This window comes from Trichomycterus rosablanca, chromosome 1 (genome assembly GCF_030014385.1).
Source record: "Trichomycterus rosablanca isolate fTriRos1 chromosome 1, fTriRos1.hap1, whole genome shotgun sequence".
NCBI classification, from domain to species: Eukaryota; Metazoa; Chordata; class Actinopteri; order Siluriformes; family Trichomycteridae; genus Trichomycterus; species Trichomycterus rosablanca.
In genome coordinates, this window is record NC_085988.1 from 54,447,248 (window position 1) to 54,461,522 (window position 14,275).

General features: G+C 38.3%; 1 protein-coding gene across 1 annotated transcript in view; it reads left to right on the forward strand.

The window, feature by feature from the left end:
• irf5 (interferon regulatory factor 5) overlaps positions 1 to 12,107 on the forward strand; it is a 50,870-nt gene extending 38,763 nt beyond the window's left edge. Inside the window, exons 8-10 of the mRNA XM_062994647.1 lie at positions 3,298 to 3,687; positions 4,537 to 4,655; positions 11,004 to 12,107. Of these exons, the coding sequence (XP_062850717.1) occupies positions 3,298 to 3,687; positions 4,537 to 4,655; positions 11,004 to 11,192 (698 nt within the window). The 3' untranslated portion in view covers positions 11,193 to 12,107. The remainder of the gene's footprint in view (positions 1 to 3,297; positions 3,688 to 4,536; positions 4,656 to 11,003) is intronic.
• Positions 12,108 to 14,275: the final 2,168 nt, after the last annotated feature.

Genomic DNA, 14,275 nt, shown 5'->3' on the forward strand with positions numbered 1-14,275 from the left:
TTCTTAAAACTGAATATTTTCTTTTAAACAGAAGTGTTATTTAAATGCTATTAAATTGTTTTCCAACAAAATCCGCCCAATTTGGCGGATAACCGCCCAATCTGGCAACACTGGAACGCGTTATTATTATCGCGTTAACTTCGACAGCCCTAATAAAAACGTATTCTGATATCCAGTTAGCAGCGTAGGGTTTATATAGCAGCAGGTAGAATAAGGTGAGAATAAGGTGCAAAAACAATGCAATATTCTGCAAAGATGCAAGTAATATAGTCACTAGTATGAGTTGTCAGAACCCAGGGAACAAGACTGTGTTGATTGTGAATGAGTTTTTGTGTATGTTAGTGTATGTACACCGATCAGCCATAACATTAAAACCACCTCCTTTTTAAATAAAAAATGTGATTAATCGCGATTAACTATATGAAATTCTGAGATTAATCGCGATTAAAAATTTTAATCGTTTGACAGCCCTAATATTTATATATATAATTTATAAAATTTATATATTTTATATACTATAAAGTTTATGAGAAATATCTAAACACCCACTTATTCTTGTAATTATCCAGTCATGCAGCATCAGCACAATGCAAAAACTCATACAGATGAATCACATCTTCACAGCAGCATCACATGTAAATGCCAAAAATATCATTTAAGTGACTAAGCTTATTGCATTGTTGTTGGTGTATTTCCTTGTAATTTTAATGCACAACCATCTCTAGAGTCTCTAACACCTTCTGAGGTCAGAAAAGGAATTACCAGACTGATTTGCACTGACAGAAAGGCATTAGCTCTTGTTTTTAACTGTAGTGATCAAAAACATGTCAAATATTTAGAATACAACAGCAACAGGTTTGATTTAATTCTCTTGAACCCTTATTTAATTGACCAAAGTACAAAGAACATATTTCTAATGTTTTCACTGAACACTTTGTGTTTTTTTTTTTTTTTTCAATATAAAAATACTTATGGCTTTTACTTTGCATTATAAGATTCAGGTGGCTTTTCTTTATGCAGTGGCATAATTAATGTTTTTTTAATTCCTCCCAACCCCATATACCTATATTCATCACAGTATCCTGAATGTTTCTGATAGTGTGAGAGTCACACACATTCAGCAATGGTTACCAGTTTGCCGTACCTGGACTGGGATTCCTCTGTATTCCCAGATTTTTTACAATATTATGTACTGTAGATGGTGAAAGACCAAACTTATTTGCAATTTTACACTGACAATTTTTTTTAACTGATTGACCATTCTCTTACAGTTTGGCACAAAGTTGTGAGTTATGACCCATCTATGCATGCAAAGACTAATCCTTAGCCTTTTGAATTTCGGGAAAGACACATTTACCACTGATACACACACACACACACACACATACACATAAATATCTATATTAATATATATATACACTGCCTGGCCAAAAAAAAGGTCACCACCTGGACCTAACTAAGCAAATAGGCAAGAGCCTCCCATTGGATAATTACTACATCGGTGATTATGTTTCAACATGTTATTTAACCCTAACTGATGCAGTGAGTAGCTTCTCATTTGTTAAACAACCATGTCGAAAGACACATCCTGTGGTTGTGGAAAAGATGTTAATCTGTTTCAGAAGGGTCAAATTATTGGCATGCATCAAGCAGAGAAAACATCTAAGGAGATGAAACTACTAAAATCGGGTTAAGAACTGTCCAACACATTATTAAAAAGTGGAAGGACAGTGGGGAAACATCATCTTCGAGGAAGGAATGTGGTCGGAAAAGAATCTTGAATGATCGTGATCGGCGATCACTTAAACGTTTGGTGAAATCAGATGGTAGTAGAACTCAGGGATATGTTTAATAGTGAAAGTAAGAGCATTTCCACACACGCACAATGCGAAGGGAACTCAAGGGATTGGGACTAAACAGCTGTGTAGCCTTAAGAAAACCACTTGTCAGTGAGGCTAACCGGCAAAAACGGCTTTAATTTGCTAGGGAGCATAAAGATTGGACTCTGGAGCAATGGAAGAAGGTCATGTGGTCTGATGAGTCCAGATTTACCCTGTTCCAGAGTGATGGGCGCATCAGGGTAAGAAGAGAGGCGGCTGAAGTGATGCACCCATCATGCCTAGTGCTTACCGTACAAGCCTGTGGGGGCAGTGCTATGATCTGGGGTTGCTGCAGTTGGTCAGGTCTAGGTTCAGCAACGTTATGTGCCCAAAGAATGAGGTCAGCTGACTACCTGAATATACTGAACGACCAGGTTATTCCATCAATGGATTTTTTCTTCCCTGATGGCTCGGGCATATTCCAAGATGACAATGCCAGGATTCACCGGGCTCAAATTGTGAGAGTGGTTCAGGGAGCATGAGACATCATTTTCACACATGGATTGGCCACCACAGAGTCCACACCTGAACCCCATTGAGAATCTTTGGGATGTGCTGGAGAAGACTTTGCACAGTGGTCCAAATCTCCCATCATCAATACAAGATCTTGGGGAAAAATTAATGCAACTCTGGACAGAAATAAATGTTGTGACTTTGCAGAAGCTTGTGGAAATGATGCACAGCGAATGCGTGCCGTAATCAAAGCTAAAGGCGGTCCAACGAAATATTAGTGTGTGACTTTTTTTGGCCAGGCAGTGTATATATCATAATATTGATTATATAATATTAAATATAATATTATTATTTTGCACCGTCCCAATTTTTTTGATTGTTTAAAAATAAAAAATGTGTCTATATTTACAAAACACCATTAAATTGGTCAGCCAAAATATTAAAAGAATAAAATAATTACATTATTGGTTTTATTGTATTATTGAAGATTCCAAATTTTTTATTCATTGGTCTTTAAGACCTTCTTAGATAACGGCAGTGCATCATTACATCACAAATTCTGAAAGAAAGTCAAACATGGTGGAGAAAGTGTGATGATCCGGGGCTCTTTTGTTAAATATTGGGGCTATTTTGGAATCCTGATCCAAAGAGGCTATCACAGCATTTTGTAGCACCTTGTAATTCTTTCTGGTTAATGTCAATTTGGTCAGGGATTCATCCTATGGCAAGACAGTGACCTGAAAACTCCAAACCATGTCAGAACTACCTTAGAAGACAAGAAGAAGATGGAGTTCAAATAATGGCATTACTAACAGTCTTCAGTGCTTGCAATGTCATGATTTAAGCTAGATCTTCTTGTCTTTTTAGATAGTTCTGGAGTTTTACAATATTCTTAATATTTGTTCAATTAAACAATTACTTTCTGTATTAATTTTTTGTTCTTCTCTCTCTCTCTCTATTTCAGTAACAGACCTCGACATTAAGTTCCAGTACCGAGGCCGCTCAGTCGGCTCTCTGACAGTAAGTAATCCTCAGGGCTGTCGGCTTTATTATGGTAACTTTGCACCGACGCCAGAACAGGTGGAGCTGTTTGGGCCCGTCACACTACACCAGGTGCTGTTTCCTGGAACTGCTGAGATCCAAAACGAGAAGCAGCGTTTTTACACTGAGCATCTGCTAGACGTGATGGACCGTGGTCTGATCTTGGAGATTCGAGGCCAAGACATCTACGCTGTGCGTCTTTGCCAATGCAAAGTGTTTTGGTCTGGGCCGGGCGTGCCCGAGGGGGGTCCACCTAACCCTATGGAACGGGAGCGCAAAATTAATGTGTTCAGCCTCAACAATTTCCTGCAGGGTAAGTTGATTAAGATCTATGCTCGGGTGCACTGTGTGATTTTATCAGATTTTGCTTTAAAGCTTTTCTATTCAATCACTCATACTCATCTCAGTTATGATTTGCCAGTCACAAAAAAGAGAATTAGAAGCATTTCATCTTTGATTACACACTTTATTTAACTTTTTTTTACTGTGTGCATTACATTTTGATCCAAAAATCTGATCTTTCATTTATTTAGTATAACTTCTCTAAGTCAAATGAAATAAGTAAATAAAAGACGGATCACAACCTTTCCTGCCATGAACATGGCCCAAAGGGCAGACATGACGTTAAAAACTAAACACTAAACTATTTTTAAAAACTAAACTACATTTATTTAGTACACTCTATTTTACAGAAATGTCCATGCCATAAACTTCCATAAATAAAAAGCATAAGATTAAAAGTTTCTAGTTCTGCTTAGAAACGTATTTAGCATCTCTTAACATTTATAATCTGTTTTAATTTTTTTGTATATTATAGCAAAATAGTGTAATCATTTATAAAATAATGTATGTGAAATAAAGGGCAAAGCTTAAAAAGAGGTTGAAAGTATAACAGCGGGTTTAAAGTAAAAAATAGGGCATTGCTGGAAGTTCATATGGAATTGGCATGGTCTGGGAATCCATAGCTAAAAAAACTGACAAAATAAGGAGAGTGGGTTGTCTTGGTATCCACAACTGCTAGGATAAAATGGTGAGGACCTGGTCAGTTTTAAACCGTGTCCTTTCTGCATTATTAATAATTGCATTTGTAACAACTCTTGTACTAGCTTTATAAACACTTTAAAAATTTTAACCTCTGATCTCTTATTTGTCACCCTTATAGGACTTATACTGTACCAGAAAGGGGAGGCACCAACCCCTCCTCCCTTTGAAATCTATTTCTGCTTTGGAGAGGATTGGCCTGACCATAAACCTAAAGAAAAGAAGCTTATAATTGTCCAGGTGTGTTTCATTTCATTTTCAAACACAAATGTAAATATTGGATTAATGTTAACCTGTGTGTGTGTGTGTGTGTGTGTGTGTGTGTGTGTGTGTGTGTGTGTGTGTGTGTGTGTGTGTGTGTGTGTGTGTTTACACATGGTAAATGCAGAAAGTGCAGAAGAGGCTGTTGTTAGTGCTGAAAAGATTGCATAAAGATCACTTGTTTTGTTTTTGAAATAGTCAGTTGTCTATATACTTTTGGCCATAAAGTGTATACATACACACCGATGAGGTATAACATTATGACCACCTTCCTAGTATTGTGTTGGTCCCCCTTTTGCTGCCAAAACAGCTCTGAGTCGTTGAGGCATGAACTCCACTAGACCCCTGAAGGTGTGCTGTGGTATCTGGCACCAAGATGTTATCAGCAGATCCTTTAACTCCTGTAAGTTGTGAGGTGGGGCCTCCATGGATTGGACTTGTTTGTCCAGCACATCCCACAGATGCTCGATTGGATTGAGATCTTGGGAATTTGGAGGCCAAGTCAACACCTCAAACTCATTGTTGTGCTCCTCAAACCATTCCTGAAGCATTTTTACTTTGTGGCAGGGGGGCATTATCCTGCTGAAAGAGGGCACAGCCATCAGGGAATACTGTTTCCATGAAAGGGTGTACATGGTCTGCAACAATGCTTAGGTAGGTGGTATGTGTCAAAGTAACATCCACATGGATGGCAGGACCCGAGGTTTCCCAGCAGAACTTTGTCCAAAGCATCACACTGCCTCCGCTGGCTTGCCTTCTTCCAATAGTGCATCCTGGTGCCATGTGTTCCCCTGGTAAGCGATGCACATGCACCCGGCCATCCACATGATGTAAAAGAAAACGTCATTTATCAGACCAGGCCACCTTCTTCTGATGCTCACGTGCCCATTGTCGGCGCTTTTGGCGGTGGACGGGTCAGCATGGGCACCCTGACTGGTCTGCGGCTATGCAGCCCCATACACAACAAACTGTGATGAACTGTGTATTCTAACACCTTTATATCAGAACCAGCATTAACTTCTTTAGTAATTTGAGCTACAGTAGCTCGTCTGTTGGATTGAATCACACGGGCCAGCCTTTGCTCCCCACGTGCATCAATGAGCCTTGGCCGCCCATGACCCTGTCACCAGTTTACCACTGTTCCTTCTTTGGACCACTTTTGATAGATACTGACCACTGCAGACCGGGAACACCCCACATGAGCTGCAGTTTTGGAGATGCTCTGACTCAAGCGTCTAGCCATCACAATCTGGCCCTAGTCAAACTTGCTCAGATCCTCACGCTTGCCCAATTTTCCTGCTTCTAACATCAACTTTGAGGATAAAATGTTCACTTGCTGCCTAATACATCCCACCCACTAACAGGTGCCGTGATGAAGACATACTCGGTGTTATTCTCTTCACCTGTCTGGTCATAATGTTATGCCTGGTTGGTGTACGTATGTGTGTGTATAGTTGATTCACCATATGCATGGTATTAGCCAGGTGATGTGTATTGTCTGTTTTTATGCCAAAGAGACCAGAGAATCTGTTTTTCTCATGTTGCCAGAGTCCTTTACATGCCATTTAGCAAAACTCCAAGTGATACATAGAGTGCTGGAGATATGGTTGGTTGTCCTTTCAACAGATTCTCCCATTTCATTACAGGAATGTAATTATTTTATAGTGACCCTTGTGTTGTTCATTAATTTTGTGAATAAGGCCCAGCCAACACTAGGAAGGCTCAAGGCTGTGCCAAGCTTCTTTCATTTAAAATTTATTGAGGGCATTGTTGTTTCGTATCTGTGCTCTGATCTATGCCTTGCCTTTATCTGATCACATAGCTCCACAGACGGATGTACTTAATGGCTTGTTTTTTGTCTGTGCAGTATACATTGTGGTCTGTTATAGAGTAATGTGTGTGCCTCTCCATTATCATAGCTAAACTTCACTGAGTTCTAGATACTAGATAGATAATTTGGATCTGATTTACCTGACCTGATTCACAATACTTTTGTGAGTAAGAGGTTTATGTATCAACAGTAAATGTAAATGTAAAAAAAGTAAATAAAAATAAACAAAAGAATTTGTAATCAAATCAGTATTTAATGTGACCAGCTTTTGCCTTCAAAACAGCATCAATTTTTCTAGGAACACTTGCACACAGTTTTTAAGGAACTTTTGGCACTCCTTGCTCACTCTTTTTTTTTTTGCAAAAATGCTCTAAATCTCCTGTGCACAGCCCTTTTTGGGTCTCCACACAGACTATCAATGGAATTCAGGTCTGGGCTCTTGCTGGGCCATTACAAAACTTGTCTATGTGGCCGCATGCTTTGAGCTGTTGTTCTGCTGAAAGGTAAAATTCCTCTTAGTCTTCAGCTTTTTAGCAGAGGCCTGAAAGTTTTGTGCCAAAATTGACTGATATTAGTTCTATTCTGTTTGAAATTTCCTCCACCATGACTAAATCACCAGATCCAGACCAAGAAAGCATAATGCTGCCACCACCATGCTTCACTGTGGGTATTCTTGTGGTGATGTGCTTGTGTGTTTTTGCACCAAACCTTTGAAATTATTGCTGCTTATTGTTTTTCAATTAAATTGCACAGATTGCAATCACAGTGTCACATTAAAGGTGGTAATAAATCTGTGTACATACACACACATTGGCCTTCCCTATAAATAGATCTGATATAGGTATGCAAATTTGGCTCTTTTTTTTTTTTTTTTAACCAATAACAGAAAGTCATTAGGTCGATGATGATGACAAGCTTATGGTAATATATAAAGTGTATAAAAAGTGTATAAAGTATAGTAATATATAAAGTGTATAAAAAACACATCGAGTTTCATATTAAGAAGATGCACAAGCTTTATTTAAACAGTACGATAAACAGTATTACCAGAACCAGAACCAACATTCAGATTCATAAAACTGTATAGAGATTCAGCTGGTATCTTAAAGCTTTTTCTGACAACGTTAGTGAAGTTATTTTAAGGTGTTAATCAGTGTTTTACTGGAGCATGATGTGAAATACAGCAGAAGTGAAAAATACAAACAAATCCGCATGTGCTTGAGTTTAACATTGTCAGACTGCATACGGATACAAAACAGCTTCACCATTTGTGATTTTAATGTGTAATAGTTTTGCTATTGATTGTTTAATCATAAAAATGAATTATAATTTTTCTGTTCAGATAAACCTCAAACTCAGAGCTGGCACATACGTACACATTGAGGGTGGGTGAGGGTGTAATTTTAATTGACGTTGTACAGACTATAGCTGCGCTCTCAATTGGACTCAAGCATCAGCTGTTACATGAATTTAAATGACAATTTTAACAGACATTAATCAGACAATTACTTTTTTGTTGCTTATTGGTTAACCAGTTATTTCCATCCCTAATCTGAATACAATGGCATGTAATGCAGTAAAAAGTACATTTGCAGCATGAATATACAGCAGACAAATCTTCAGTGGTTAGAAATTACATGATGTTATTTTGTCAGCATTGACCAGGATCACAGGAGTATTTCTAGCACATGCTACAAAGAATTGAGGCATGTAGTTTCTAATCTTCCTCTTCAAAGAATTAACATTTCTTCTGATCAGAGCAGAGAATCTTTTTCCTCATGTTGCAAGAGTCTTTTTCATGCTAAGCTTAACAGTGGTGTCAATCTTGCCACTGCCATAAAAGTCTGATTTATGAAGTGCTGGATGGGTCTCCCATTTCTGCATAAGACTTTTGGCGCTCCTTTAGAGTGATTGTTGGGTATGTTATCACCCTAAACAGGACCTTCTTGTCTGTATGGCCAAATCTAGGAACGCTCATCAATGTTTTGCCAAGATTCTTTTATTTTATGAGGCATGTAGTTTCTGAATGTGCTATACTTCATGTATGTTATTTGGTTTTGTAGTAAATATTACTCATTATGATTCATCCATATTTGTTCGCCAATGTTACACCATCTTTTGGTGACCATCTGTTAGTAATTAAAAGCACTCCAGTAACCAGGAATAGCTGCCAATCTGCTTACGTTTATTGAGTGCTTATTGAGCTTTATGTTGTATTAATGCAGCAAACATTTTAAACAGATCTTTCATGACAGTGCAGCATACACACTAAGGTTTAGTGACCCTTTTACCTTGTCAAGTTGACACAAGAACTATGTGATTAATCCCCTTTTTAACCAGGCCTAAATGGTAGAACTGCCCTGCCCCTGCTCTGCTATTGCCCCACTGATTTAATTGTTTTCTCATTTCCAATTTAAAAATTGGCTGTGACTTTTTTGATGCTTCTAAAGACCTCAGTTTTTGTCCGTATGATTGAAAGTCATTTATTCAATGTAAAACGACCTGTTAGCTGATATCTGTAACATATCTAAAGGTGTTTATGTATTTAATGCCCCATGTACTGTTGTGTTTGGCAGTGAGTGGTTAGTATATGTTATCTTGCTAACTCTTCAATAGGCAACAACAGTGCAAAGTATGATCTCTTTTCAATCAATTATTTTTTAAATGAGTGTCAATCAGTGCAGATATTATTGTTTTGTAAATTTGTTTACCATGTTGAAAATAACCTAGGGATCATAGCATAATAATTTGTACATTTCTCCACTCAAATTTTAGAAAGCCCCAGATAGGGCTGGGGGGTATTACCGAAAATTTGTATTACGGTATTTTTTAAGATTCTGACGGTTTCACTGTTTGTTTGTTTTTTTGTTTTTTTTGTATGTCTGGGACTTTTTATATGTCTGTTGCTTATTTTACTGTCATACGTACATAGAACATAAAAAGTTGTAATTTCACCATGTATATAATGAAGGTTTTGAGTACTATAAGGTTTGCTTAGCCCCACAAAATGACACAATATATGATGGAATCAGTATGTGTGACAGTTGCAATAAATACAGTTTTTGTTTATTTAATATTTAAGCATTGTACAATTACCCTTAGCTCTCTTTTAATGAATGAAATGACGTTTGCAAACTCCACTGCACAACTTGACCACAGATCTGTTTTAGAAAAGTGGATGACTATATATCTCCGCTTCCAGTTCGCTTATAACATTGGTTTAGCAACTGACAAAGTTTTTTCGCCCTGTAAGACATACCTGGAATCTAGTGTTTTAATTATTGCTCTAAAAGCTTCTTTCTCGACTGTATATAGAGAAATTGTGTCCTTGCATATGTGGATTGTTACTGAGTTTGTAATGTCGTTGTTTGCAACAGCAGTGGCTCGACAAACCATGCAGTATATAGTGTTTTAGTCTGTTTTAAACTGCCAACACGCCTAATTTCTTTGGCAGGTTCTTCCGGTACATATTTGGTCTTCCCTTCTTCATCTTCCATCTGTTTTAGTTTATATTTTTTACCATATTGAGGAAACCTCTCTCATCTGTTAACACTGTTATGCTAATGCTACCTGGATAACTCGTGAGCTGTGTCTAATCTGCACAACGCTCTAAAGCGCTTTTAGCTGCGGACAATATTATATGATTTGCTGCCTACTGAAGCCCACAGCTGTTAAAATGAACTATTTTACGGTATGGCGGTATTTGAAAAAAACGGTATACAGAATGTACTGTGATACCGCCCAGCACTAATCCCAGATCTTGTTCATTGTTTTGTCTGTGAGCTCATAAGCATTTATGTATTTGTTATTGTGTACTTGTCTAAGCACAAATATTTGCACAAATGCATCTCATGAGTGTGTGGCAACTGTGACTAGTCTTACAACACATTTATATTTACAGGATATAGCAGACACTCTTATCCACATGACTTACAAAAGTGCTTCCAACATTTCCTTAATCTAGCAAGAATAGACAACATTCTAAGAACACATCTGTTGAGGCTCTGTTAGAACAAAAGTACAGGTAGAAATAAGTATTTATTTATTTATTTATTTTAAAAAAACCCAGTTTATTAAGTGCAGGGTTAGTTTCCAGTTAAATGCTTAGTAAAGGGGTGGGTCATTTTAGTCATTATTAGTCATTTTTAAAGATGCCAATAAGTAAAATCTAGCCAACTGAAATCTTCAGAAGCATCAAAAACATTGTTAAGGGGTACAAATTTCTCCCCGAAGTGCATCGAGTTTCAAATATAACTTTAGGGGATGTTGAGTTATAGGTACCACTGTACTTTTTAGATCTACTGTAGGTCAAGAAAACATTACTTCTATGTTATTTCTATGTTACTTGAGCTTGTCATTGTTACTATTTGGTTATCGTCTCTCAGATTAAAGAAATACTGCTAATTGCATATCTTGACTGCAAACTTGACTAGATCTGAACTTTCCTTCGCTGGTTTGACTTGGTACTAATGAAATATATTCTATACTCTTTGCAGGTGGTACCTGTGGTGGCAAGGATCCTCACTGAGTTGTTTTCCGGCGAGCTCTCTTGGTCCACAGACAGTATCCGTCTGCAGATCTCCAACCCTGATCTAAAAGACCAGACTGTGGAGCAATTTAAGGAACTCCACAGACTTCTACAAAACCAACATGCCCAGGCTTCATGGCATCAAAACATCCACTAACTCACTGCGCTCGGTTACACCATTGCTTCTTACTGATTCAAGTGATGAACACTTGCTGCAGAGTTTGCAATACTGAACTTAAACCTAAATGGTTGGACCACTCTTTTTTACACTCAATTATACCTAATGTCTAAGTTCAGGGGATTTCTATAGTAAGTGCCTTATGGATTCTATTGAGGGATTGAAGGATGCACTGCAGCCTGTGATTTCACATGATACTGTGTGCATGTCCGAGTAAAAGGTGGTGATTTTATATTTGACATTTGGTTTTCACTTAAGCCATTAGCTGGAGGTCATTTGAGTCTCTGGATTTGGACAAATTTGGACTGCAATATGCTTACAGTGCTGATGCAATGACAAAACAACCTCTTTGAACATACCAAACTGAACATAGCAAAAATCATTTACTAATTTAAAGTATTTAAGACTATAGCACTAGTTTGAAGCATTTAGGACTATTACCCCTACTGAGCAACACTGCTCTCTGAACTCTTAAACACTTGCAAATGTCTTAGTGTAAAAAACTTTAAATGTGTATGTATTTTGTGCTTGTACAATTCCTTGAACATTGTTTCAATAAATACCACAGCAGTATTTTAGAGTGCAGGCATCACTAATTGATGCTCCTTGGTAACTCGGCTGTTTTGCCTGCCAATGCTTTTTTCCTTTCTTTTTTTAAACGAGAACATATAGAATTTTCAACAGTTTAAGTTAAAATATGCATAGTCTTATATGATATGTGGACCAAAAAGCCATATGTTTAACTATATTAAATTTAGTATATTAAAAATGTATGCAAATTGAAGTGACTGGATGGTGATTGTGAGTCTGAATAACTTGCCTTTATATAGATGTACACTGATCAGCCATAACATTAAAACCACCTCCTGGTTTCTATACACACTGTCCATTTTATCAGCTCCACTTACCATAAAAGAGCACTTTGTAGTTCTACAATTACTGACTGTAGTCCATCTGTTTCTCTACGTACTTTTCTAGCCTGCTTTCACCCTGTTCTTCAATGGTCAGGACCACCACAGAGCAGGTATTATTTGGGTGGTGGATCATTCTCAGCACTGCAGTGACACTGACATGGTGGTGGTGGTGTGTTAGTGTGTGTTGTGCTGGAATGAGTGGATCAGACACAGCATTGTGCTGGAGTTTTTAAATACCGTGTCCACTCACTGTCCACTCCTACCTAGTTGGTCCACCTTGTAGATGTAAAGTCCGAGACGATCTCTCATCTATTGCTGCTGTTTGAGTCGGTCATCTTCACAGGACGCTGCCCACGGGGCGCTGTTGGCTGGATGTTTTTGGTTGGTGGACTATTCTCAGTCCAGCAGTGACAGTGAGGTGTTTAAAAACTCCATCAGCGCTGCTGTTTCTTATCCACTCATACCAGCACCATGTCAGTCACTGCAGTGCTGAGAATGACCCACCACCCAAATAATACCTGCCCTGTGGGGGTCCTGACCATTGAAGAACAGCATGAAAGGGAGCTAACAAAGCATTCAGAGAAACAGATGGACTACATTCAGTAATTGTAGAACTACAAAGGGCTTCTATATGGTAAGTTGAGCTGATAAAATAGACAGTAAGTGTAGAAACAAGGAGTGGTCATAATGTTATGCCTGATCAGTGTATATTTATCTTCCCATGACGTTGTCTCAACATAAAAGGTGGACACCTTACCATGAATCAGCCCCAATCAGCTACATCATCTTCCTACCTCTGTTGTATTCTCTCTGTGTGATTTATTCCTGATTGGCTTACATTAAAGGACCCGACAGAGCTATGGTACTCATTTAACTATGATTAATGTCCTTTATGATGAATGGAATAAAACACTTTGCAAATACGTATTATATTGTTCTTAATTAACTTCATTTTTTTCCCTTCACTTGTATATTTTGTCTTATGTCAACTGTTTTTAAACATCCTACCTTTTCCCCCCACACAGGTTTGCTTACTGGACCCATATGCAGCAACATTCCTTATATATTCGTCATGTCTTCTGCAGCTGCCATGTGACTTAGGACTTTTTTTCTTACCAGGCCTAGAGCATTTCCGCAAGATTTTGAGAGTCTGTTCAGTCATAAAACCAGTGAACAAGAAGATCTGGCTAACAACTGTTTTGCATTTTTGCTGGTGTTCTAGTCACTGCTAGCACGAGGCAGTACCTGTAGCTGTCTAGGTTGCACAGGTAGTCCAGCTCCTCCAAGATGTCAGATGCTATCACAAGGTTTGCTCTGTCTCCTAGACTCCATGAGGGTGACTGTGCTCACAGTGCAGCACCATGCAGCTCGATTTGCGTTTGTCAAAAACACGTTCACCTGTTCACTTCACATATGAGAGTAAGTTCACACTGAGCACATGTGACAGATGTAAAAGTGTCTAGAGATATTAGCGTGAATGTTGTGCTGCCTGCAATACCATGACTAATTTGGTGGTGGGTCAGTGATGGTCTGGGGAAGCATATCTTTCAAGGGTTGCAAAAACCTTTATGTGATGGCCAACGGTACCCTGACTGCTGTTAGGTACCGGAATGAAATCATCACTGTCAGACCTTAGACTCGTGCAGTGGGTCCTGGGTTCCTCCTGGTGCAGGACAATGCTTGGCCTCAGTTCCTGGATGACTAAGGTGTTGATACAATTGACTAACCCTCAGTTTTACTAGGGCTGAATCCAATTGAAAACCTCTTAGACATGATCAGTGCATCTGACGCTGCCAATTAGCACCACAGACGGTCCATGAGCTCACTTCTCACTGCCCATTCTCACACTTGGTTAGAGGGTCTTTTCTCTATTCATTTCTGTTAATGTATTAGTTTACCCATATTGTAAACATATGTGCTGTTTGCAATAGACACACATTTGTAATATGATTACATTTACTATTGTAATCCAAACATGACTTGTTTAATGTGAACTTGGCTGTTGTGTGTGCGTATATATATACACTATATTGCCAAAAGTATTCACTTACCCCTCCAAATAAATGAATTCAGGTGTTCCAATCACTTTCATGGCCACAGGTGTATAAAACCAATCACCTAGGCATGCAGACTGCTTCTACAAACATC